We start from the raw sequence: 26,038 nt of genomic DNA on the forward strand, positions 1-26,038 counted from the left end.
CAAATAAAGGTAACGAACCTACTGCTAAAACTATAGGGATTATGGCAATGGGTCAATTTGCCAAAATGTTGAACTATCCCTTTAAGCTCTCAGCAGAGACTCTGGGCTGGTTTTCAGGGATGTCACATCGTGTTGTCATAACAACATCTTAATATCTATGAACATTACGCTCAGAGTGAGCTTATCGATCAGTCCTGACACAGATAATGAGAAGAAACCAGCTGGAGATCGACCGTGGACCTCCTCTTTGCTGTTTTGTTTTTCAACTAAATTGGGGAAAGCTGTTGTTAAGTGGAAACAAATTGTTGGGAGGAAACAAAAGATCTGTGGAGCTACAGTCATGGCAGGTCGCCCGGCGGGATGGCGTGCCTCCGATCGTAGGCGGTGTCGTCGCTCTCCTCCCCGTCGCTCACTTCGCCCAGAACCCGCTCCCTCTCCTCCTCCTCCTCGGTTTCGCTCTCTCGCCTCAGTCGCTCTCGTTCCCGGTCTCTTTCTCTTTCTCTGTAGCAGCGAGGCAGCGTGGGAATCTGAGGGGGCGGAGCCACAAGAGTGAGGTCAGAGTGAAAACCAACTCAGTTTGAATAAACAAAAATGTGCTAAACATTAAAGGAAGAGACCTATCTATCTATCTATCTATCTATCTATCTATCTATCTATCTATCTATCTATCTATCTATCTATCTATCTATCTATCTATCTATCTATCTAGTTCAAACAGGTTTTGTTTCTCACTTTTGTGACGATGCATATTTTAAGACCAAAATTTTATTTTTGCATTGATGCTTTATAATTTTTATACAAATAGAAGACAGTTACTGTAAATCAGGGAGGGAAGAGAGAGAGAGGGAGAAGGAGAGGGAGAGGGGGTGACATGCACATAAAGATCAAAGAGCTCCAATTTGTTTTTGCCGTTGTAAGAATAAGTTTCAATTCATGACGACTGTAATTAATTCTTCAGCTTTTCTGAAAAACACTAAATCGTGTTTCAACTAGTGTCGCATTTCAGACGCAGCCTCCATCAGACAGTCTTGGTCGTGGTCTTGAAATGTCGACTTTCTGCAGGAGGTGACTCTTGAAATGGGACCAGGTTTATTGGACTATGAATCAACATATTGTATTTTAAAGCATTTAAAGCAACAGGAAAACTGACTGAGCAGACACATGCAGATTCATGGTAACTGCATGGAAAAGTGCATGTTGTTTTGAGATCAGCGGGGCAGAGACGTGAGCTGCTCAGTGAACACAATGGAGGTGAACGGTACAGCTCCCCTGTCCCTCATCAAACTCATCAAATACACAATCCAACAACTCCACAACGCTCTGGTGGACAAGTTGTGACCTGCACATTCACCACACTATGAAATAATCATGTAACATAGTGAGACAGAGTTGTTTTAGAGGCAAATGCAGCCGGAACTACATTCCAGACACGGCTGCTGGGCGGAGTGATTTCAAAAGCGCAAGTAGTTCTGAGTATTTGCTTCATGTGTCGTAATGTTACATGTTTATTTCATAGCGTGGTGAATGTGCAGGTCACAACTTGTCCACCAGAGCGTTGTGGAGTTGTTGGAATGTGTATTTGATGAGTTTGATGAGGGACAGGGGAGCTGTACCATTCACCTCCATTGTGTTCACTGAGCAGCTCACGTCTCTGCCCCGCTGATCTCAAAACAACATACACCGATAAATAAAGGTGATGAACCTACTGCTACGAGTATAGGGATTATGGTGAGAGGAGAACTTGCCAAAATATAGAACTATCCCTTTAAGGAGCATCGTTAAAGAGCAAACAGAGGGGGGGTGGTTACCTGGTTGTCGTGGCTGGGCAGGGCGCAGTAGCCCGGCTCCGTCCTGCGGAGGAGGCGTGGTGAGTGGGTACGGAAAGGTCGGGGGGAGTGGGAGTGGGAGCAGACGGAGCGCGGAGAGGGAGAGCGGACGGAGCGAGGTGACGGAGACCGGACAGAACGGGCCGGGGAGTAGGTGATGGAGGCGGACTGGGAGTGGACGGGACCGTGGTGGTTTTGTTTGGGAGGGCGGGGGGAGCGGGGGGGCAGCTCGGGCGGTTTGATGGGGTCGATCATCAGGTCGATCTCCGTGAGGATCGGCGGCGGGGGGATGAAATCGAGCTCCTCCTCCGGCGGGAGCATTTGCATTTCCGCAGCGTCGATTTCTTGAAGCTCCGCCTTCGACAGGTGGTCCACGATGCCGGCGCCGAACGAGTCGCCCACCACGTTGATGGAGGTTCGCATTCTGTCACTGAGCGGACAAACCACATGAATAACACCAATGTTTTTACACCGACACACACACACACACACATCCTTGTAAATCTATCTTTGTGAGGACATGACATGACATAATGTATTCCCTAGCCCCTTACCCTAACCTTAACCATCCAAAACAAATGCCTAAACTTAACCATTACTCTTAACCTAATTTAAACCTAATTTTAACCTAACGTCTTAACCCAAGTCTTAACCCTCAAACAGCCCTTGGAAAAAGTGAGGACCGGCCAAAATGTCCTCACTTCCCAAAAATGTCCTCACTCACTGTTGGTTAAAAACTTGTTCCGGTCCTCACAATGTAGCATGTACAAGAACACACACACACACACACACACACACACACACACACACACACACGCACACACACACACACACACACTCCACCTATCAGACACCTGACTCACAGCAGCCAGTCGACAGCGATCAGCAGACTGATGTCCTGGGTGGGAAGACCGACGGCCGTCAGGATCAGCAGCATGGTCACCAGGCCGGCGCTGGGAATACTGGCCGCTCCGACGCTGGCCAGCGTGGCCGTCATACTGCGGAGGAGAGACGAGGAGGATCATTGAACTTTACATCACCAGCTGAATAGTTTTAGGGTTTCACTTCATCCTGTTTCATGTCCCTCTCCACCGGCTGGCAACGGATTTTCATATAATGGCGGCGGATAGAGTTCACTTTTGAATCGTCCAAAACACACACTATGAAACATCCAGATACCTCCATACTGCTCGTCTGTACTGACCCAAGTGTCCTGAAGCCGCCACATGAAAAAGATGTTTGGAAAAAATTGATCTCTGTTTTTAGCCTTGTTGTCGTAGTAGCTCCCAGTGGCTGCAGGAGATTTGCTGCCAGATGTTCGTTCGTCGTCGTAAACCAGTGAATGTCTGATGTAAACACGGAAGAACATCTCGCAGCAAATCTCGCGCAGCCACTGGGAGCTGCTGCTACAACAAGGCTAAAAACAGAGATCACTTTAATTTTTCTGAACAACTTTTTCATGTAGCGGCTTCAGGACACTTGGGTCAGTACAGACGAGCAGTATGGAGGTATCTGGATGTTTCATAGTGTGTGTTTTGGACGATTCAAAAGTGAACTCTATCCGCCGCCATTATATGAAAATGTTTTGATGACTCAGAAAGTTCTCCAAACCCTTCCTTGGCATGACGGTGAGTAGATGATTGGTGAATTATTGATTTTGGGTGTAGTATCCCTTTAATTAATTGGTTGCAATCGGAGTGTGAAGAGGATTTCAAGCAATTTGGTAAAAAATGCTCCATAATAGGATCTCCAACCCTACCTTTAAAAGAAAACTAAAACAGTGAAAAAAAATTTGTTACCTGAAATAAAAAGAAAAATGTGTTTGAATAACCGAAAACTACATAAAACTAAACTGTACTGCAGATAAAAATCAGCTTTGTTTTGTTGTTGTTGTTTTATTCCCTCGAATGCAAACAATTTTAAGTTTTACTTTTGATTTAGCTCCGAGTTATGGTTAAAGAATTGAATGAAAAGACTTAGTAAACCATATTTGGTGTCGTGTATTATTTCACCCTTTTCACCTTCCACAAATCAAGCTTTCCTCCTAATAATTTACATGAAAAACAAAAACTGAATAAAGCTAAAACTGCTCAATCACTTGTTGAACTAACTAAAACTAAACTGAAAAAAAAGTAAACTAAAAAACTAACTAAAGTTTCATGACTATAAAAATGATAAAAGATAAAACTTTCTTGAACAATCGCTCTTGGCCGATGCTGTAAAGATTCATTTATTCCATGATGAAAAAATGTGACATTTGACCTGAAAGTTTCCGTCACTGTCGGCCACAAACAGCCGGCGGTCAGTGTGGTGATGAGTGTCAGACGGTGACGGCACCAACTGGAGCAGAGGTGAAACCGCACCGAACTGTGGGAATCGCTGACTCACTGTGCCAAGCGGCTTTCACTGCTGACTCAGCGCGTTCTCTCTCTCGGGCTGAACGTCCGCCAACAAACCCAATTAAACGTGGTGTGTGAGAGCCCGGGAAGGTGCCGGATACCAGTCGGCTCCAGAACGAGTTGGCGTGACAACAACTGTAGGATCGTTAGGTGGTTGTTGTACATTTAGTAAATAGTGAGATGTTTTTATTGTTTTCCTTCACAGGGAGGCAGGAGGGTTAATTACAGGAGGAGCGGGGGCATTAAAAAACAAAAGCTGGACGACCTCAGATTTATATAAAGGTGTGTTTTGAGTTCATGTTTTACAGTTGGAGGAGCAACAACCTGGTGTTTACAGTGAAACACATTAGATGAATGTGGCATGTCTGATATGTATATATATTGTATATATGTTTCCTCATGTATTTATTTCTTCACTAAGTTCACGTATTTTTAAAATTTGATTCATTGTTCTTTCTTATCTGTGGAGATGGCAAAACTATTGCCACAAGAGTCTTTTTTCTAGAGTCTTCTGTATAGAGTTTATTGTGGCTTTGTTGTTTTATCTGTCATCATTGTCTCTTTGTCTCTTCCTCTCTCTTACCTTAGCCTCTGTTGTGTCTTTAAATGTCAAACACCATGCTGTCACACTGTTTGCCCATTTTGGGACAATAAAGATTTACTTTACTTTCCTGATGTCCAAACTTTCCTGCACTATGTTTTGTTGTCTGACCCGGGAGCTCAATTTATTACAACATAAAAACACAAACATGCAGGACAACTTGACAATTTGACAAAACATGTGCTGCAAAAACTCACAACACAACATAAAAGTTTCTAGGAACACAAAAGTATGAGGGAACAGACTAAAGACTACTGCTGAGCTAACAGTGGAAATTTGCAATAATCTGAAAATTGTGATACTGTTGTTACGGTAAACCAGACAAACTCATCACACCATCTTCACAAATTCTAAAGTCAGGAACCTTTGAACTAAAAGTGGCATAGAATCGTTTGTTTCTGCAGGAGTTAATAGACTCGTAACATATAAATGAATCTGCCGTTTAAATAATTCTGGCAATGAAACTGTGTTGGGAATGGTGAACATTGGGTACAGTGACACACGCTACACATCTGAGCTATGGAAGCACTGGTACACATGCCCTTTAAATATGAATTGTTAGACAATTTTATTTTGTTATTTTTGCCTTTGTTTTTTGTTAAATCTTTGTCCTGTGTGTTTTTATAATAGACCCTAGGTCTGTCTGTCTGTCTGTCTGTCTGTCTGTCTGTCTGTCTGTCTGTCTGTCTGTCTGTCTGTCTGTCTGTCTGTCTGTCTGTCTGTCTATCTATCTATCTATCTATCTAAAGGGCCCCAGCCTGGTCCGTCACTTTATTGTGTCCTTGGAAACACTTCTGTTGTGTTGTGAGTTTCTGTGGTGCACGCATCAACACATTGATGAAGTTGTTTTCTAAATTTTTCTAGCATGTTTCTTCCTTCAGTGGACAACTCGACAATTTGACAATTTGTGTTGAGCTCTCCGGGCCACCGTACCTCCAAGATCTGAACTACATCTCAATCTGTTGTGACAATCTGCGGCGGCAAATATCACCACGAAGTTTGAGACGGTTACGCACCACATGTGGATGTTATTAGGAAGATTGCTTTTTTTTTTTTTTTTCTCGGATGACACAACAGAACTTTTTAGAAAATTAGATTTTGGAATTTGGTGGTAAACAGTCATCGCTGTTGAAGGATTAAGAAGTAAACAACTTCAAAGTGCCGAAGATCATTTGTAACTCACGGCCACAACGAGCAGTGTCTGGTCCAACTGGGTTTGGTTAAACGCTCAAAGACGAACAATCTGAGCAGCAACACACTGCACGACTAAAACAGTTTGTTTACATCCGCTACTTTGACTTGTGTGTGTGTGTGTGTGTGTGTGTGGCGCCCTTTTCTACCCATTTCAACTCTAAATTGTTACTGTAAAACAGACACTTCAAACTACTTCTAACTGTTCACACCTTCGTTCATGCAGAATCCAGTAAAGCTTGATGTGATCTTGTGTCACGTGACCTTCAGGCAGATGGCGTAAACAACAACGATGCACAATAAACAACGACAGCACGTGAATAAATCTCCTGGATCAACTATTATGGAGCTTTACCGTAAACACCACTTAACATCATGTAAACATTGTAAATATTTATGTGTCTCGTGTGGTAAATTGTTTGGACTGTGACCGACACAGATGGTGAATTAAGATTTTGTTGGTGCTAAAATGATGAATAATAATAAAAATGTGAATCAAATAAATGATTTGAGCGGGAAATCCTTGTGCAGTGCATTACTTAATTTTTTGTAATGTTGTGAAAGGAGAGGTGGAGCTGGTCAACAGTCAAATGTTTGGATTACAGTATAACACATACACACACATTCGGCCTTTCATCTGGTTCATCACAGAGTTTTTGGTTTTTTTTTTAAAGTTTAGATCATAGTTATTCAGCTGAGTCCAGTTAAACATCACTTTGGTTTTTTGCAGCTTGGCGTCACGTCACAAACTGACACAACTGCTGTGAGTTGTGTGTTTTACATAGTTTTGCAAGTTTTAATGATGTTTCTCCAAGATAATTGATAAGTTATTCTGTGGTGAAGTTAGAGACGGTTAACAGGGGAGATGTGAGGATTGACAGATAAAACTATAATAATAATAATATTATCTGGATTTATCTGTTTGTGCACTTGTGATTGTGTTTCAGATGATTTCTGTAACAGTAAAGTTGATGTGTAGTTCAGTAGTGACACTTCTTCACCTCACTCACTGGCAGTGTTGGGCACGTTACTTTTAAAAGTTATTAATTATGGTTACTAGTTATTTTCCCAGAGTTAGTAACTGAATTTCTACATTATAAAAGTAACTAATTACCAGGAAAAGTAACAGTAACCCTTTAATTTACAGGTCGCTAATTACATGATAATGTCAAGAAATAGCCAAGAAATAACGGTCAATTTCATGTCATGTTTTTCATAAAGACAAAAGGTTACACCATGCTTTTCATGCTTTCAATTTTTTGGGAAAGGCCAGATTTTTTCTCCACCAAGTCTTCTTGCAATTGACCGATGTTTCTGTGCTATTTCTACGCAATCAATTGTTATTTCTCAACATTATTATGAAACTGACCGTGATTTCTGAGGCTATTTCTAGACATTACTATGCAATTTCTTGTTATTTCTGAGCTATTTCTTGACATTATCACGTAATTAGCGGCTTGTAACTATTGCTAATTCTCAAATATGTCAAATTACTTGAATCAACCTCCTCAACCCCTCAGTTTATCTGGAACTAACCAACTGACTCAGTATTGCTGCTGAGGGATTCTGAGTCAGTTGGTTAGTTCCAGCATTTTTCCGACTAGTTTGATGGACTAAAAAAAAAAAAGTGTATACGTAACATAAAAACCTAAATGGGTGTATTTTATTTTGTAAAGGGGAAGTAATGGCCAGTAATGGGGGATTTTTATCACCAGTAACAGAAACATAAACCACCCTGAATAATCAAAAATGAACACTTGTAACAGCCCCCTCCTCCCTTTTAGCAGGATTGCACTTAAATGTTGTTTTTAATGTTCTATCTATCTATCTATCTATCTATCTATCTATCTATCTATCTATCTATCTATCTATCTATCTATCTATCTATCAATCTATCTATCTATCTATCTATCTATCTATCTATCTATCTATCTATCTATCTATCTATCTATCTATCTATCTATCTATCTATCTACCTCCCTCCTCCACCACCTGTCTCACCTGACAGTGACGATCTGGCCGCCGTCCAGGGTGATGTCATTCATCTGGGCGATGAAGATGGCGGCCACGGCCTCATACAGCGCCGTGCCGTCCATGTTGATGGTGGCGCCGATGGGCAGCACGAATCTGGTCACACGTTTGTCGATCTTCAGATTTTCCTCCAGGCAGCGGAAGGTGACGGGCAGCGTCCCGGCGCTGAGGGGACACAGGAGAAAGAAAGAAAGAAAGAAGAAAATAAAAAGGTGCAGATGTACAAAGAACAGGAGCAAAGTGTGTGATGACAGACGGAAAATCGGCCGACAGGTGGTGACAGACAGAAGTGTGGAGGTGAGGAGGGAGGTGTCGGGGTGATGTTTGGGGTAGAGAGCAGAAAAAAAAAAAAAAGAAACTGTAGAAATCTGAGCCTCCTCCGAACAGCTGGTGCAGCCACTGTTGAAATCCTCCAACATGTGAATTACAGGAATTTGATTCCCGGCCCTGCTAAGCCCGGGTCATAATATAATTAGAGAAAACGTTGATAGGATTACACATTTTCACTAAAGCCGCAGTAATGTGCCAAAGTAACAGTTGGTTGCGGCAGAGCGGCGGGATCCCCGGCGGGCCGGGCCGGGCCGGGCCGAGCCGGGCCGGACACATCGGGGCCAGTTTGGCCTGTGACTGTTAATCCTCCGGCTCAGACATCCACAACACAGGATCTATCTGACATGGGCGCGTCTGCCTCGGCCCAGCGCTCACACACATTTTGGCCGCGTCGTCCTGATTTGTCAGTTCGCTCGTTGTAAATACATCATTTCACTTTTCGCCCGTTTCAGATTTAACCCAAATGGCGGCGAGCCAGTGGCAGGCGACGCCGATCAATCACAGCGACTACAGCAGCTGCTGCAGGAAGAGATGTTGTAAAAAGAAACATGTGACACACACATGTGTTAACACATGCCCAAACAGAGCGTTTACACACACACACACACACACACACACACACACATATTTCTTGCAGGCTGTCGTACCTGCTGGCGGTGCCGAGGGCGGTGATCCAGGCCTGGAAGATTCCAGAGTAGAAAGTGAACGGGCTCTTCCTGGTGATGGCGAAGAAGATGGCCGGTAGGATCAAGCCGCCGTGGATCATCAGGCCGACCATCACCGTCACCATGTACATGCCCAGCTGCCTGGCAACCACCTCCAGGTCTCCGATCGCCGCGATCTTCCCGGCGATCAGGGAGGCGATGCCGACCGGAGAATACCTGAGGAAAAAAACATCAGAGCTTTAATCTTTCTGTCAGGCTCCATCATGTTTTAATGCTTCATCTTCTCTTTTCTCTCTGTGCGAGGATGAAGGTGTTTCAATTATAACTTTATTTTATATAAAGCCGCCTTTCAAAATACTGCTGAAAATGAAGCGTGTATTATGCTACGTAAATAGTTTTGCCTCAACTAGGATGATTTTTCATGCAAAAACTAACAATATAATGTATTCTAGATCTAAAATTAGTGATAATTTACATTATTAATCAATCTGCAGTTTAATTTTCATAGTATAAAGTCTTGGGTCTTTAAATGTTTTCAAAACTTCCTCAAAAAAGCAGGACTAAATGCATAAATATTTACTTTTTTCTTGAACAAATGATCAATTATGAAAATATTTGTGGATAAATTCCTGTTTATTGATGAACTGCTTTGTAAAATCACTTGACAGCTGAGCTCGACTGCTTCAGATCATGTTTATATGTTTTTGTGTTTTCTGTTGCTTCACTGTTGCAGAAATCTAATAACTCATAAAGCCAAACCATGTGTTTAATGTTCTTATTAGAAAATAATCATAAAGATATGAAAAAGTTTTTTGTTTTTTTTATCAAACAAAAAAGAAGAAGAGAAACATTTGTTTTGTTCCCTGCTGTTGGTGAGAAACGTGTAACCAACACCTAATCAATCTTAATTCTCTGTCAAAGGAGCTCCTCTTCTCCGCTCGAGGACATGACACATTCTTGGATCTCTGGTTTCCACAGCAGTTGTTCATGAGCGCAGGCCGCCGCTGGGCCGAGGGTCATGTGAATTAGAGCCGTGTTTTCCCTTTAAGCTCTTCCTGGTCCGAGCAGAGGAGCAGGTCTCGTGGTGGCGGTGACGGCGTCTGCATTGGCGTTAGCGGTGGCGCTCTCTCTCTCTCTCTCTCTCTCTCTCTCTCTCTCAGGTCAGCTGGCATTCGCTGACAGTTGTTTTGGTGCAGTTTGCCGCCGTATATGATCTGATGGATGTGTTCCCCGTACGATACGTGTCTCTGTATACACTGGCCTCAGTGTTTGGCGAGCTCCATAGGCCCCGTGAGTAATCTGTTTATACTGAGTGAGTGATACGAACAAGGACACGGTTCCTTTGGTGTCCAGCTGCGCATGTAGAGACAGAGACGATGGCCTCGGAGAGCTGAGACACAAGCATCCTGCTGTTTTTCTTCCAACCCAACGCCTACCCGCGCTCCCTCCCTGCAGCTCCCCTCCCTCTCCCTCAGGCTTGGGGAGTAACGGAACGGCGTTACGTAATCAGGATACAAAAAAAAAAAGGTAACTGTAATCCTAGGGATGTCACGATTTCTTGTTTTCACAATTAATCGCGGTATTAAACTCCACAATTACTGTGATTGATCGTAAAGAATCCTAAAGATGTTGGAACCATATCTGCAGATGTGCACCAAAGTAAAGGTAAATGCACAGATACTGGTCCATTTATCTAAAGTAACACTGAATTAGTAGGAATTTAAATGTTAGCGTGTGAAAAAATGTATTGTGAAAAAAATTATTAAAATAAACTTAAACATTTGATATAGATGACAATTAATGACTTAAATATTTCAAACACTTCTCCCAGTGGATTAATAACTGGTCCTATGTAATTATATTTTGACGATATTTGATTTTACATATTCATAGTGTTGTGATATTTATTGATGCATAATAGCGTGATAATCGTAATACCGTGATTATTTCTCTGACAATAATCATACCAAGAAAATCTATAATCGTGACATCCCTACTGTAATCCGTTACAGTACGGGAAAAAAACCTGTAATCAGATTACCGGTATATTTGATAAAGAATGGGGATCACTTGGCAGGATTACATTTTTAAAATCAACCATAGGCTATAGAGCGTGCACACAACGCCTCAACAAACCAACACGTGAAACGAGTCGACCACCTGTGTGTGTGCCAGTTTCCACACACCGTTCCCGTCTGCGCTGTGGTTGAGCTCCGACTGTCGGATCAAACCATCGCCCACTGCTCCGAGATCACAGGAGCACAACCAGCTGATTAACAGCCGTGTAGAAAGTGAGAATAAAATGCAAACAACAGATCAATTTGCCTTTCTGAGCTCGATTTTGTTTCTGTTCCTGCACAACGGATGTTTTGTATCATAAAATGTTGTGGTTTTCCACCTCCACAACTATTTATTAATTTCTTCCTGACCCGTGACTCGTGGTTTGTGCCGGCGGCAGTGATTAATGTTGACAAAGTGATGATTTTACAGTCGGAGTTTATACACTGTCTTATATTTAGAAATTTACCGGATGCTCTGTGTGTTTGACTTCCGGTTTGGAGCGATCTAATCCACGTGGATTGATGCATGACGTTCTTAATTTGCATGTTTGGTACTGAAGTAATCCAAAAGTAAGTTAAGTAATCCGTTACATTATTAAAGCCCCAGTATGTAACTTATTTGGCTTTGTATTAGCAAATATAAATACGTATTTCACTGAAGTCGAATCACACCCACATACAACTGAAAGCTTTCTCGTACCTTAGAATGAGTTGTTACAAGTCGTTACAAATACATAAGTGGGCGACACACCGAACCGAGGCGGCCATGTTGCATCGCCATTTTTTACATTCAGTGGCAGCGTGGGGAGAAAGTTTTCCAGGTAGCGCCTGTTAAAACTGTCACCACTGTGTAGTGTGAGGAAGGACGGAGGCACTGGTGTTGCATTCAGGTGCAGTCAGACACCTGAATGACGCCGTCGGCAAATCAACCGGATGTCATTTCACTCGACGAGTGAAAGACGGAAAAACGTGGGTCGGGTAAACAATACGACATCACCATGACAACATATTGTCACGCCTGTATTGTTTTGCCTCGTACTGGTGGACCACTTGTTTACATAGACGCTTGTTTATCCTGTTACATGCAGCGTCTGTTGTCTGTCTGGGGTCTGCCCGATTTCATGTGAATGCAACATCAAGAATACGTTCAGATATGCAACCGCACCGCTAGATGGGGGGAATTCCTACATACTGGGGCTTTAAGGAGATAAGATTGGAGGCCATTGAAGTTTCCTTTCCGATCATCACATCACCTACATTTTATACCTTTAATTTTGTGATACTTAGAGTAAGTTACTGATTACACTTTGTTTAACAGGTAACTTGTAATTGTACTGGATTACATTTTTAAAGTAACCCTCCCAACCCTGCTCTCCCTTCACAGCTCCAGTGCCACTTCTCTCTCTCTCTCTCTCTCTCTCTCTCTCTCTCTCTCTCTCTCTCTCTCTCTCTGTCTGTCACCGGGTCCTGTGAAGCCTCAAGGCGAGGCGTGCACCTCTCTCTCTCTCTCTGAAGGCATGCTCTCACACGCATCTTTTCCACGTCCCCCCTGTCCTGTCCCTTCCCCTTTCTGCCCGCATCTGCTTTCTGCTCTGCTGCCAAGCGGCTCCTCTGCCGTTGGTGGATCCATTACATTTTGGAGATCTTCCACCGCGCCTCCCCTGGGAACCCACAACATTGTTCTGGGTCCTGGCTCCTTCTTCGACTCCCCGGCATACCACAGACTCCAGCTTGACCCAGGGAAACCCTCTCTCTCTCTCTCTCTCTCTCTCTCTCTCTCTCTCTCTCCATCTGTCCGTGTCCTTCACTAACACACTTTCTGCCTCTTCCTCTTTTTTTTTTTCCTCCAGCTTTCAGTTTTTTTGTTCCCACAATTTGTGTCATGTACGCAGCGTTCACCTGATCCATCACTGTCACCTCCGTGTGTGGTAGTTATCTCCAGAATGTCATAGCAGCGCAGCCGTTGAGCAAAAGCAGAGACACACTTGTTGTGAACGCACAAACACACACACACACACCAACACACAGAGGAGAGACACTGACCACATGATCATGGAGACCATCGTCATGATGATCTCATTAAGGATGTTGAAGAACTCGCACATGACCTTCCCCCGCTCGCCCATCCTGCCCATGCAGATGCCGAAGGTGATGAAGAAGCCGATCAGGCCTGAAGGAGGAGGAGGAAGAGGAGGAGACATAATAATCAATGAGAAGATAGTCAATCAAAAATAAATAAATTTAGGTAACCCTTTACTTTACACGCCGCTAATTACGTGATAATGTCAAGAAATAACCAAGAAATAACAAGTTATTGCGTAGTAATGTCTAGAAATAGCCTAGAAATAACAGTTTCATAGTAAAGGAGGAGAAATAAAGCCAAGAAATAACAATTGATTGCGTAGAAATAGCCCAGAAATATCAGCCAATTGCAAAGGACTTGGTGGAGAAAAATGTTGGCCTTTCCCAAAAAATTCAAAGCATGAAAAGCATGTGTAATCTTTTGCCTTTATGAAATGAAAAACATGACATTACTATCACGTAATTAGCGACCTGTAAATTAAAGAGTTACCAAAAAATGTAATTTACGTAAACATGCAGCACAAAGCGTCAACTCACCAAGGACGTTCATGCCCCATTTGTACTCCAGTTTCTTTTTGTTTACTATAATGGGCTCAGTCTGGTTTGGAGCTACGACCGGCACCTTCTTCAGCACCGTCTGAACCTGTTGGAGCAGAACCATGTTCACACGGGTCAGAGCTCAGGACGGAAACTCAACAACTGACATGAGATGAGTCCAGCTCACACAGCGGAGAGAGAGAGAGAGAAAAAAAAGCAATGTGATTTAGTAAGTGGGATTCAGTGAGAGCAAACAAAAGCTTTGGCAGCTGCACAATAAACTAAAAGATTTTTGTTTAAAGAAAAAGGCCAAATGGGGAACGAGAGATTCTCACACAAAGACAACAAAGAGAAAGAGAGAGAGAGAGAGAGAGAGAAGAGGAGGAAGAGGAGGAAGAGGAGGTGGTCGAAAGGTTGAAAAGTGAAGGACGACTCCTTCCTGCAAAAGCAATTATGGCCTTTATGACTTCAAAGAGCACAAACAAAAGAAGCAGAAAAACAGATCTGCAGACAGAGGAGTGAAGAAAGGCATGAAGCGAAAGAGAAATTAGGAGAAGGATAGAGGAGAGGAGAGGAAGAGAGGAGGAGAGGAGAGGAGAGGAGAGGAGAGAGGAGGAGAGGAGAGGAGGAAAGGAGAGGAGAAAGGAAGGAAGGAAGAGGAGGAGAGGAGAGGAGGAGAGAGGAGAGGGGAGGAGAGAGGAAGAAGGAGAGAGGAGGAGAGGAGAGGAGAGGAGAGGAGAGGAGAGGAGAGGAGGAGAGGAGAGGAGAGGAGAGGAGGGGAAAAGGAATAGGAATATGAGAGGAGATGAGAGGAGAGAGGAGAGAGGAGAGGAGGAGAGGAGAGGAGGAGAGGAGGAATGGGGAGAGGAGAGGAGAGGAGGAGAGGAGAGGAGGAGAGAGGAGGAGAGGAGAGGAGAGGAGAGGAGAGGAGAGGAGAGGAGAGGAGAGGAGAGGAGAGGAGAGGAGAGGAGAGGAGAGGAGAGGAGAGGAGAGGAGAGGAGGGGAGAGGAGGAGTCGGTACTGTGTGTCCAGCAGCAGATGAATAACTGTGTGATGTTACAGATGTAAAGAGATTAGCAGCAGCAGAGGAGCTGATCCTCGTCCAGTCAAACACAGTCAACGGCCTCTAATCACCCGGACACACGCACAACACACACAAACAAACACACACACAAACACACACATCACTGTTAAGTACAAACATCTGAAGAATCTGAGAATAATGACTTCAAATGTTTTAGATAATTAAGTGTTTGGTGTTAAAAAAATTAATGATAAAATCTGTGACATCGGATTTTTTTTCAAGTCGTTTGTTTTGTCAAATGTTTAATAAATCTTTACAAGTTTTAATTAAAGCTGTCGATTGATTAAAATGTGCAACTGATTGATTGCAAATCAATTGCACACCTTACATTACAAAACAAACCTTAAGATGCACAGTTTTGTATTTTGGGAAACAGTTGCAAGAGTCTAATGAGCAGATTGAATCCACTCTGACGTCGACATCGTTAAACACACAGCTACTCACACTAATTAATAAAATATGTGTGATGTTAAACACAACCGGCAGTAAAAAGACAACGTGTTGTTTACACAGATTCAGTGTGTTAATTAGTGAACTTTATAGACACTGGAGCCAGGCTAACTGCTCCCACCTGTTTCCTGTCTTTCTGCTAAGATAAGATAAGTCAGGCTTAAGTTAAGTTAAGCAGCAGCTGAACGTCGCCGCCACACGGTCCTCCGTCCTCTGCTCCTCTCTCAGGATATTCACACCTCGGGGTCGACACATGCTCAGAGGGAAGCCTTGACCTCTGTGGCTGAAACCCTTTAAGTCAAATCCTCCCTTCACTCTCACACATGTAGAAAACATCCAGGATGAAGTTTGGAGGACGAGTGGAGCCTCCAGAGGATCAGCAGCCGTTAACCTCCCCACACAAACTCCTTCATCCTGTCCAAGCCCTCAACACCAGCGCTTCACACAGACTCCATCACCGCTCAGAGTTTGGAAACAAAACTATCCTGACTGACTAGTTGAGTTACGGAGTTTTATATCAATGGTTTCAAACCTTTAACACAAATCAACATCTTGTTTCCTCCCTCCATCATGAAAAAGCTCAATTTTTTACCAACAGCTGGATAAACATTAAACCACAACTGGATGACACTCATTTTTAATACCTATTTTTAATATCTTCAGAAATATTATTAAAATTCACCTAAAAGATAAATAATGGATGTTTTTTTTACAGAAAAAAATCTCAATATTCAAAGAATAACCAAATACTTCTTATTCAGATTCATTAAAGAGGAACTACGCAGGATTTGTAGCCAAACTGTCAGTCTCTCTGTGACCTTAACTAAACAGCTTTGGAGTAATTGTGATGATTTATTGTGATGGTCAACATTCAAGATCATGCTCAAAACTTTTAAATTAGCTTTTAATGTTTAAGTTTGTATGTTTTATACAGTTTTATTATTATTATTTTATTATGTATTATTATTATCACGTGTGTCACTTATTGCGTCTCTTTGTTGAAAAACAACCGCCGCACTGGTGTCCCAGTTCTTGTCTCTGCAGCACCACGACACAAACGCGCCCCGTAACCCGTAAGCTTTTGTTTATGACAGATTAAACTTCACAAATATACACGTCGTAACATCGTACTATATGATATATAACGTTATCTACCGCTCTATTGATTGTTTTCTCGTCGGCTTCGTTGTAAACAAATGCACACAGCCATGCATAGATCCTCTTTAAAAGGTTTTAGCCCAGTAACTAAATGTTCGTTATGTTTGTATTTGGCGCCTGAACCTCTAAAAGAAGTGAAGAGGCAGGGTGAGGAAAGCGTCGGTACCTGTTGGATGCAGGCCTGAACCAGGTTTTCAGGGAACAGGTTTCGGAGCAGGTCCAGGAAGGCGTCCAGGCTGCTGACCTCCTGGTTCTTCGGGGCCGAGTTCGACTGCCCCCCCCTCAGTTTGGGGTTCCCCGGGTGGATCCCCAGCACCAGGATGACCCCCAGGATGGCAGCGATCACAGTGGTGGACATGTAGTACACCATGGCCCTGCTGCCCATCCTGCCACTGGAGCGGGCGTCCAAACCAGCCAGGCCTGAGACCAAAATACATAAAGTGAATGAGAGTTGTTTTTCTAGTCCCACATGTTCCCGTCCTGTGTACATACAGTATATAAGTTTATATACAGTACATGTTGATTTGTTTCTCCATGTGTTAAAGTGTTTATCTGGTTTGTCTCAACAACAAATAATATAATATAGCTTTATTTTTACAGACTCCAAGTCCAATAATTGACAGGCAGACAGACAAATAGACACATAAACAAAAAAAAACATAGACAAACAATATATAGACAGCACACAGTCTGTCCACACACAAGCTAAAAAATAAATCTGACGTCTTTTTGAATCTAAATGTGAAACGAGAGATTTAACATGTCGATATTTAACGTGTAACCTACGCCATTTAATTTAAACCAGCTTATGGTTTGTTGTACAGTTAATTAATGTTTGGCATGTTAGGAATAAAATCATTAGCGTTGAAGGTATCTCTTAAAGTTTTATAGGTTTCACAGAAAAGCCATTTAAAATAATTAAAGGACGATTCCAGACAAATTCAACCTGGGGCTCTAGTTTCCTGGTATTTTAGGTCTAAAAGAATGAATCTGAAGATTTCCTTTTTAAAGTCTCCTGTTATGCAGTAGTTCTGTCTGTCCCCGCATCGCCACAGGAGCGTATAATGGGAGCAGACAGATCTTAGGCTGTTTAGGCTGTTTACGTCCCACAAAACCAAATTTCTTTCCACAGTCTACGTCAGATAGTTATTCAAACATAGTTATCTGTTTGTTTTATCAACAAAGGAATATCAACTCAGAGGCAGGACGTTTTTGTAGCAGTAAGATTAACTTTGGCTATTGTTTATTGTTTATTTTATTCTACCTATTAACGTACTGAGAGTCTCAACTACAGCTCTGTTTACAAACATGTCAGTTTTCTTGAAGTAAACAAACCCCTCAGTGTATGTTGCTGTGGCGATGTGGAGACAGACAGAACTACTGCATAACAGGAGACATTAAAAAGGAAATCTTCAAATTCATTCTTTTAGACCTAAAATAGTAGGAAACTAGAGCCCCAGGTTGAATTTGCCTGGAATTGTCCTTTAAATTCTGATGATCAGTTAAAACCTTTTTTTTTTTTGCTTAAATAAACTCACTGTAATTACTCCTGACATGTTAACGTAAGGCGGTTAGATTGATAGCATACTAATGTTTAGCATGGTGTTAATAATCAGCACCTTCAGCATCAGTATTTAATTAGAGGTGACGATTACTCTTCATCACATGTTTCCAGGTCCAGAGATAATAAACAAACTAATTCACAGAAACTCGCCAGACTCGTCAGGTTTTGTTTCTTTTTTCAATTAGTTAGTTAGTCACTATTCACTATGCACCAGTGTGAATGGTCTTGCTTTTTTTAAAACCACTTCTTAATGCTGCTATTAGTTTGTTAACTTCTGACAACAACTGTCAACTTCTCTGTGAGAAGTGCTATATAAATAAAAATGTTCTTACTTTTACTTACTTACAATGTAACAGTTTCCATGTGAACACGCTGAGTTGGGAACAGTCAGCGTCTTAGATCAACAGAAAGTCAAGTTGATCAGATGTTTTCTATTCTTCTGCTCTTCACTCCTTATTATTACACTCACTTTGGAATCCGGTATCTGGTTTTACTTTTCTTGTGAAGCATTTTTTCTAACTTTGTTTAGGAAAGTGTTATATAATCGTGATTATTATTAGAATAAGATGTTAAAGTTTAGTAGCATCGCTCCTGAGGGACAGCTCAATAATTAGTCACGGTCATGGACAATCTCATTATTTACCAGTCGGGAAGCTGGTTAGGGAAAAACTTGTTGGTGTCAAGATTCATCCTGTGGAAACATATATCTGTATCATATCATTTAACAGATGTTGATCTGAGAAAACCAACAAATCAGTTATTTGTCAGCTCCACTCCAAACAGTGCTTTAGCTGAGGAAGTTGAATTTTCCAAGTTCCCAGTTGGCCAAAAGAAACGTCAGATTTCCAACTGAACTTCAGAAAACCCTGAACTCCCAATCCAAGATGAGTAGATGAGTAAAAGTTGAACACTTTATGTCTTGTTTTTGCGACATTAAATCATGTTGTTTGTTTTGATGTTTTGTTGCTTTCATGCCGCAGTTTTCATGAAGTGTGTTATTATCAGCTGGTATTAACTAACGAAGCTAACAACAACAAAAAGGGACGCTTTAACGACTTGTTCCCAACTCATCGCTGTAACACATGGTCAGTGGAGCGCAGCATGACTGTGTATTTATTGCGTGTGCATGTAACGCACCTGTGATGAGGCTGGAGATGATGAGAGGCAGGATGAGCATCTTCAGCATCCTCATGAGGATTTCTCCAGGGAAGGAGATCATGGTGAGGACGGAGCTGTCCGTCACCTTCATGTAGCGGAGCAGCATCCCGAACACCGCTCCCATGACAACACCTGAGGACGAGGGAGAGAGGCTGTTGTCAAGTGTAGTTTTTGGAAACAGATAATCACGATCACAAAGTTGTATCTGTAACAAAAAACTATCATTATCAATGTTATTTTACTATTAAACTACGCTTTGTTTTTGAACTGCAATACGTCCGTGACTTAAGTCGACATTAGTTTCCCAATCCATTTAAAAAGTCGTTCAGCTGCTCATTAGTCTGAGTCCAGCAGAGTTTTAGGCTCTCATGGTGCTTAAGAAGTGGGAAATCATGGATAAATGCTCCTCTGTGTACTTAGTGAGATTGGGGCAATATATCAACCCCAAATATCAGAAATATCTCAAATAGTTTTCGGTAGAGCCTTAATTTGACAGACCCTCAAGTTTTTAATGTATTGTTGAACACACTGACCCCCAAACTGTGCTGCTTTACATCTGATGTTAAGGAGACCTCTGACTGATGAGAAGCGTCGACTGTAATGTAAACGGGTTTAAATCTGGGTGACGAATCGCCGACAAAAATAACACACTTCTGGACCTTGCAGGGTTTTTTCTTTTTTCTTCACAGAAAGCAGCTATGCAGAAACATACCAAAGTGTTTACAGAGGCAGACTTAAGACAACAACAAGCCTCAGATGTCTCGTGGGAAAATGATCATGGAGTCTGTACATTCAGGATCGTGCATGTTTAATATCTGCTGCGGAGAAAATGTCTGCAGGACTGACCACAAATTCAATTCTGGTCAATCACTGAAGAATGCGGGGACTTTGGGGCGTTCAATTACGTTTCATCAAAAGCTGAAGCTGCTTGTTGTCAAATGTTTTCTTGGAGTTATTAGGTGACTTAACATTTATTCTCACTACAATACACTTTACGGCTCACAGGCTGATAAGAGGTTGTAGTAAAACTGGAATCACGTCATTACACATCTACACATGTCCTGGTCCATGCGTACCCATAACAGTGAGTCCCAGCAGCAGGCTGTGGGTGTTGCGGCTGCAGTGGCCGGCATCTTTATACGCAACTTCCGTGTTGTCATCGCGAGGGGTCTCTTCTTTCTCCGTCTCCTTGTTTGTGTTGGACTGGTTGGCTGTCGACTGGTTTGTCATCCTGCCTGCAAATGGAGACAGTGGGAGGAACGGGTTTACTGCTGGGGAGAACATGTGCTTCTCCATCTCTTAGCACACGCTGGCCTGCACAGTATTAAAAGTGCTGGTAAATGATCCGCCCGAGGTTCTTTAACTGAATCGTCAAATGTGAAGACTGTGGAGTGTTTACAGGCCGTCTTAACAAAACATTCCTCTGCTATAGTGAGGATCCACATTGTTACCATTCTGGGTGGCTGCCTCTGCTCTTAAATGGGGATTAGGGACACCTAGCACTCAGTCACACAACAAGAATGCCTTTTGAGTATTTGGCTGCAGTTCCTAAGGGAAGTAAAGACGCATAGCTGCAGGCAACCCAAACACAGCAGGCGATGGCTAAACAGGACATGAAGAAACAATTCAACAGATGTAATCTGTGCATCATCCTCTAAATGGAAAAGGCAAAAAACCGCCAGAATCTAAATACAACATACAAAGCTATGGAGCTGCTGATGAAGGAGGAGATATAAGTGACGTGTGCAGTAAAGGCTGAGTCAGCCAGGAGCCGTGAGATGTGGCCCCTGGCTCTAGGGCGGTCTGTGACTGACAGGTCTGACACAGGCTTAAGTGGAAGTTGTTTAATGGCTAAATCCATGTTGGAAAGGTACAGGAAAGAACAAGACTGAAGCTGCAGTCAGACCCTAATTAGATCCCCATACGTTAGGGAGCGGCAAAACTGAGCTTCGACTTCAATGTGATATTTTAGAAGCAAAGGTATGGGTTAAGGTTGGGGTTTATTACATACACAAAACACACATAATTTCTGTTTTTGTTTAATAGCAGCAGGTGAACACTAATTAATGACAGAGGTTAAAGACGTTATGTGTTTTAAACTTTGGTATAAGTTACAAATTCATGAACTGCTGACATAGACCGCCAACTCTGACCGGTCGACTGCTCACCGTCTTAATATGCTTAACATGTTATTTTGGTCACACTGACTAATTGGCATTTTAGTTATAAATCCTGATACGAATATGGAACATGATTGCACTAAATTTTGTAGCAGCCAGCCACCAAGGCATTTTACCCAAACCCACAAACATCACCCACATGGTGCTAGAGGAGCCAAGGAAATTGCTAAATTCATTTCGATACATCATCTGGGAACCATAAAATTCTCCAGAAAGTGCCCTATCAATCCATCAAAGCAACATTTGCAAATTTAATATGAATGTAAACTTTAGTCTGTTGGTGGTACCATAGAAAAAGGCACCAAGGTCAGTGGGATTCATCCAATTTGGATCATGAATGGCTGCAGAGAACTTAATAGCAATCAAAGTTGCTCGAAGTCGAAGTTATGGAGGTATTGATGAAATTCAAGTACGATGTGTCTCCTATTGGAGTGGATGCAGCTACATATGGAGGAAAAAAACTTAAAACTTCCTGTCATTATGGAGTCCATTTAACTCGACTCGATCATTTTGAACTCTCACCCTGGAGCCATAAACACCCGTCAACGGTTAATAATTATCACTTCAAGTCTATTTTGGCTCCTGTGCGTCAACAGGAGGATTGTTACTAAAGCAATCAAATTTCCCTTCAAGGCAAAGTCATCACCTCCATCACGAAGACAGAGTCAACGAGTAAGAATGTCTCCACTGTCCAATAACGCCACACATCTCTAACTCTGCAGAGACCGCACCAGCTACGATTCTAAACATAAATCATATATAAACACATCTGGGGAGCAGCGCGGCCATGCCAAGTCCTCATCACATGTATGAATGTCACATTTACAAACAGACAGACTCCCTGAGACAATTGAAATCAGACGTGATTATAATCCATCAGCTGAGCGGGTGGCATTTTCTGCGGCGGCAGGGATACAGTCGCGACTCATTCGCCAAAAAGTACAGTAGACAGGGAGTGCAGGGGCATGAAAAATGTTACCTACTGGTTCGTCTGAGCTGTCACGCTTTCACCTCCTCTCTCTCATCTCCTGCTCCCTCCGGCCATACCTCTGCCTCTTACTACCGTCTCTGCAACTGTCGCCCGTCGAGGCACAAAGGCAGATTGCCCGTGTGATCTGAAACGTTGTATTTTGGAGGCGGAGAATGCCCTGCCAAGTTTCAATTGCAGAGATATAATCCTCAGTGGATGGAGTACTGAGGAGAGGAGGGGGAGGGGGTTCCACTGTTATAGTCCTTCACAAATCCTCTTTTCAATCCTTATGTCATTCTTAGCATGAACATTGTTTGGTAACATCAGTCGGGCACATGCACTTCATTTGTACGAGGCCATAGTGAGGGCAATGGGGGCGAGGACGACATTTTCACAATAGTGTTTTTTTCTTCCTGATTCACTGAGAAAGGTGGTAAGGTTTGGAGACAGTCGACCCTCTCCTCTCTCAATGATATGGTTCAATGACCCCAACGTGCAAATAAAATCCTGTCCAAAACTTCAAACTAAATGGGATGTCAAGGAAAGACCAAGATTGTCCTGCTCGGTTTTTGCAAAAGCTGGCAATTTAGAGATGCATGATCCTCTGTGGCGATATGTTTTTTTAAAATATGACAAGGAAATATCATGAACTTTCTAAGAATAAAGCAATTTCAACTCATGTTACACACCATCAGAGAATCGTGCAGTCGTTCAACAAGGCTGCCTGTCATCCTCTCTAGGAGTGAAAGCTTAATATTAAACCTTTGTTCGCTGAGCAGGTCAGATGGAGGCCCTGAAATAATGAAGCAACAGCATGTGTCCTGCGAGGAGGAGGGCGGCGCTGAGGAATATAAGCTGCAAGGACATACTCAAGGACCTGAAGCCGTTCTGCAAATCTGTCTTCCTTCCCCAACAGACAGATTATTTTCCTGCTCCAGGAAATGTCAGAGCTGCCTCAAGACGAAACGTAGCTGGCCTCTAGGAACCAGCTCTTTCTGGACTGTCCTAGTGACTCTGCTCAGCCAGAGAAAATGGGACTGTATATTTACAACCTAACAGGGTCGAATCTGACTTCTAAGTTTCTAATGTTTTCCCTGAAAAGTACTCAACAAAGTACAAGAAACAGATGCTGTTTGGAGTATCTGAGCAGCAGCCAGGAGAGGAACGAGTGGTCATAGGCAGATCTGTTACATCATATGATAGCTTAGTATCCCTAATAAAATGCAGCGGGTCCAGCCTGTTTGGTCAGGCAGCCTACAGTAAATCCTAGATTTCGCAGCAACATGGAACATGTAATACTCCTCTGGTGCGCAGGTAGACCTCAGACCCTTTGAAGGGAAGCCTGATCTTTGAAAGAGCTTTGGAAACACGTGTTAATGATGAGGGGGCAAAGGAGAAAAAGCACAAGGATGAAGGTGGGATGACTTCAAAGCGAGACCAGTTTGGAGAAAAGAAACAAGCAACCTCTACCACCCTGGTACGGTAGTGACAAGATGGAAAGTCTCCCAGGGCGAGGGTCAGAGTAATGGCAACTGGATAAACATGGGGGTCCCTCAGTGTAAATACTCTGCTAGTCCATCAGATGTGTGATGATGCCCTTTGCAGTGCGTGATAACCATCACAATCAGTCTCCACATGCAGCCATGTACTTACGACACATCTTCTTAATCGTCATGGTTTCCAGGAGGATGGGCCTTGATGACAGAATGAGTTAATCTCCCAGAAGAGCGGGTTTTGATTGCTGTAAATGAGCCAGAGCTGCTGTAGATTGAGGTGCGCATACCATCGGAGCCGGACACAACAAGTCACCGCCACACAGCTGACTTCAGTCTGGCCACTGGATTGTCAATCCCTCGCCTAGTATCCACTTATGGATGTCCACATTGATGATCCGACCAGGTCTCTAACCAATCGCTGATGTTAATTCAGGAGATCAGACAGATGCATGTTGCCCGTACAGCTGTAAGTCCCCATCCCTACCAATCTGCCTGCCTCTGATCTTAACTGGCACTGGCTTTTTTTTAAATCATCTGCACTAAAAAGCAACATAACAATCTGAATATGGTTTCACTGACTGCATGTGGTCTTTGTGAATCTACTTAGCCTTTATAGCCACTAGAAATAATAAAGCCTTAATAGGTTACACAGAAAAGTGACCAACAAACAGCCCAGTGAGGCAAATCTAAAGCCATTTTTCATAAATTCAACCAAAATGTCAAGACATTGCAAAAGCAGAAAAATACATTTGGTCTTATTTACATCTAAGATGTTGCTGCTGTCACTCTTTCTCTAGCTTCTGTCTGTTATTTAATACACTCTCTGATCTGTGCTTCTTCTTCAGGACAGACTAGATGCTACAGTGCCTCGGTATCGGAAAATGCCGAGCCAGCCAGGTCGGGTCTAACTGGTTAGCATGCTAACGCTAACTTCAGAGGTAGAAAAGGAGTGGCTGCTTTCCACCAGTGCAGACGACAACAGCAGCAGGAGAACGTTTCTTCTATACGGTTAAGTAAACAGCTGTTGCTAATGCTAATGTTAGCAATTTAGCAATGGCACATATTCCTAATTGGTGCTTGAAAGCTACTTCTTACCTACTTACTACTGATTAATTTGGTTCCCTGACAAAAAACACATTTCATAGACTGTTCAGTTGATCAGATCACAACTGGGTCAAAAAGAAGTAATTAAGAGCTAGTTGTTGCAATATCTTTGTAGTTTTAGGCAGTTTAGCTTCCTGTAGAGAATATGTCATTACAGAAACCTCAGTATCCCTATGAAATGACAACATCCAGCCAGGTTCAATGTCTGCAATTCTCTTCTTTTACTGTGTGCTTTCCATATGGTTTAATCAAAACAACCAAAAACCAGACTTCATCAATTTTATCTCGAGGTTGGACGTTCGTTGTTCATATGCACTAAACTGCTCACTGAGGAGATGAAACAAATTTCATTCATGTGTAGATGTGTGTGTGTAGTTTAAAAACGTGTATTGTAATGTATTGTTGAGCAGGCACCACATGTGTGTGTGTGTGTGTGTGTTTGTAGCAGTGTGCTGGTGTCTGTGTGTCTCAGAGGATTACTTCCAATGGTTGATTGTTTGGTGTGAGCTTTGCAAAGGGATCGAGATATAATCCTCACCCCGCCCCTCCATCCTCCCCTCGTACAACAGCGGGAGATGAGGATGGTCACTGCAGCACTACAACTCGCTACATGATAAACTGGTGTCAAACACAAATCTGGCGAGGAATGAATAAAAATGAAAATATAACAATATAGCTGCGTGACTGTCTGGATCACAAGTAAGTATATAGCATGTAGTATCATGTTGTTTATCCACTTTTTTTTGCATTAAATGTGGAGCAAGCACCTCTGAGAAAAAGACAAGATATTTGAACTCAACAGCAGGACAAATACAACGCATCAGAAGCTCCGCCTCCCACATGAACCTGCATTGCAAAGGCCACGACAAGATCCAGGTCATCTTAAATGGTACAGAAATTGGAAGTGAAGCAAAATATCATAAGACAAACATGTACAGAAACACAACTGTACACAAACTACAGTGACAGAGGAGAGGACTGGAGGTTTGTGGCTAAGATAACATGAAGATAGATCTATGGCTGTAAAACTTCTTCTATGTTGACATAGCCAAATAAGATGGCAAACCGTGGCTACAGCTACTGTTTCAAAGCTATGAGGCAGATTACCTTAGTGATACTCTCCTGCTGTTATAGCATCACACCATCTCAATA

General features: G+C 42.6%; 1 protein-coding gene across 6 annotated transcripts in view; it reads right to left on the minus strand.

Moving 5' to 3' along the window:
• slc1a9 (solute carrier family 1 member 9) overlaps positions 1-26,038 on the minus strand; it is a 45,777-nt gene continuing 19,739 nt past the window's right edge. For 3 of the 6 annotated variants that reach the window (XM_085783539.1, XM_085783541.1, XM_085783540.1), the window contains 10 exons: positions 20,213-20,367; positions 19,116-19,268; positions 16,581-16,834; positions 13,723-13,828; positions 13,147-13,273; positions 9,026-9,259; positions 8,019-8,213; positions 2,690-2,824; positions 1,809-2,256; positions 2-527 (listed from right to left, as the gene is read on the minus strand). In XM_085783539.1, coding sequence (XP_085639665.1) covers positions 339-527; positions 1,809-2,256; positions 2,690-2,824; positions 8,019-8,213; positions 9,026-9,259; positions 13,147-13,273; positions 13,723-13,828; positions 16,581-16,834; positions 19,116-19,268; positions 20,213-20,366 — 1,995 coding nt within the window. In that variant the 5' untranslated portion in view covers position 20,367 and the 3' untranslated portion in view covers positions 2-338. Of the gene's footprint in view, positions 528-1,808; positions 2,257-2,689; positions 2,825-8,018; positions 8,214-9,025; positions 9,260-13,146; positions 13,274-13,722; positions 13,829-16,580; positions 16,835-19,115; positions 19,269-20,212; positions 20,372-22,299; positions 22,961-23,939; positions 24,431-26,038 lie in introns of those variants that run through there. The other 3 variants (XM_085783536.1, XM_085783538.1, XM_085783537.1) reach the window with 3 other exon arrangements.

This window comes from Trachurus japonicus, chromosome 8, assembly GCF_045865225.1.
Source record: "Trachurus japonicus isolate A0001 chromosome 8, Traja_1.0".
NCBI classification, from domain to species: Eukaryota; Metazoa; Chordata; class Actinopteri; order Carangiformes; family Carangidae; genus Trachurus; species Trachurus japonicus.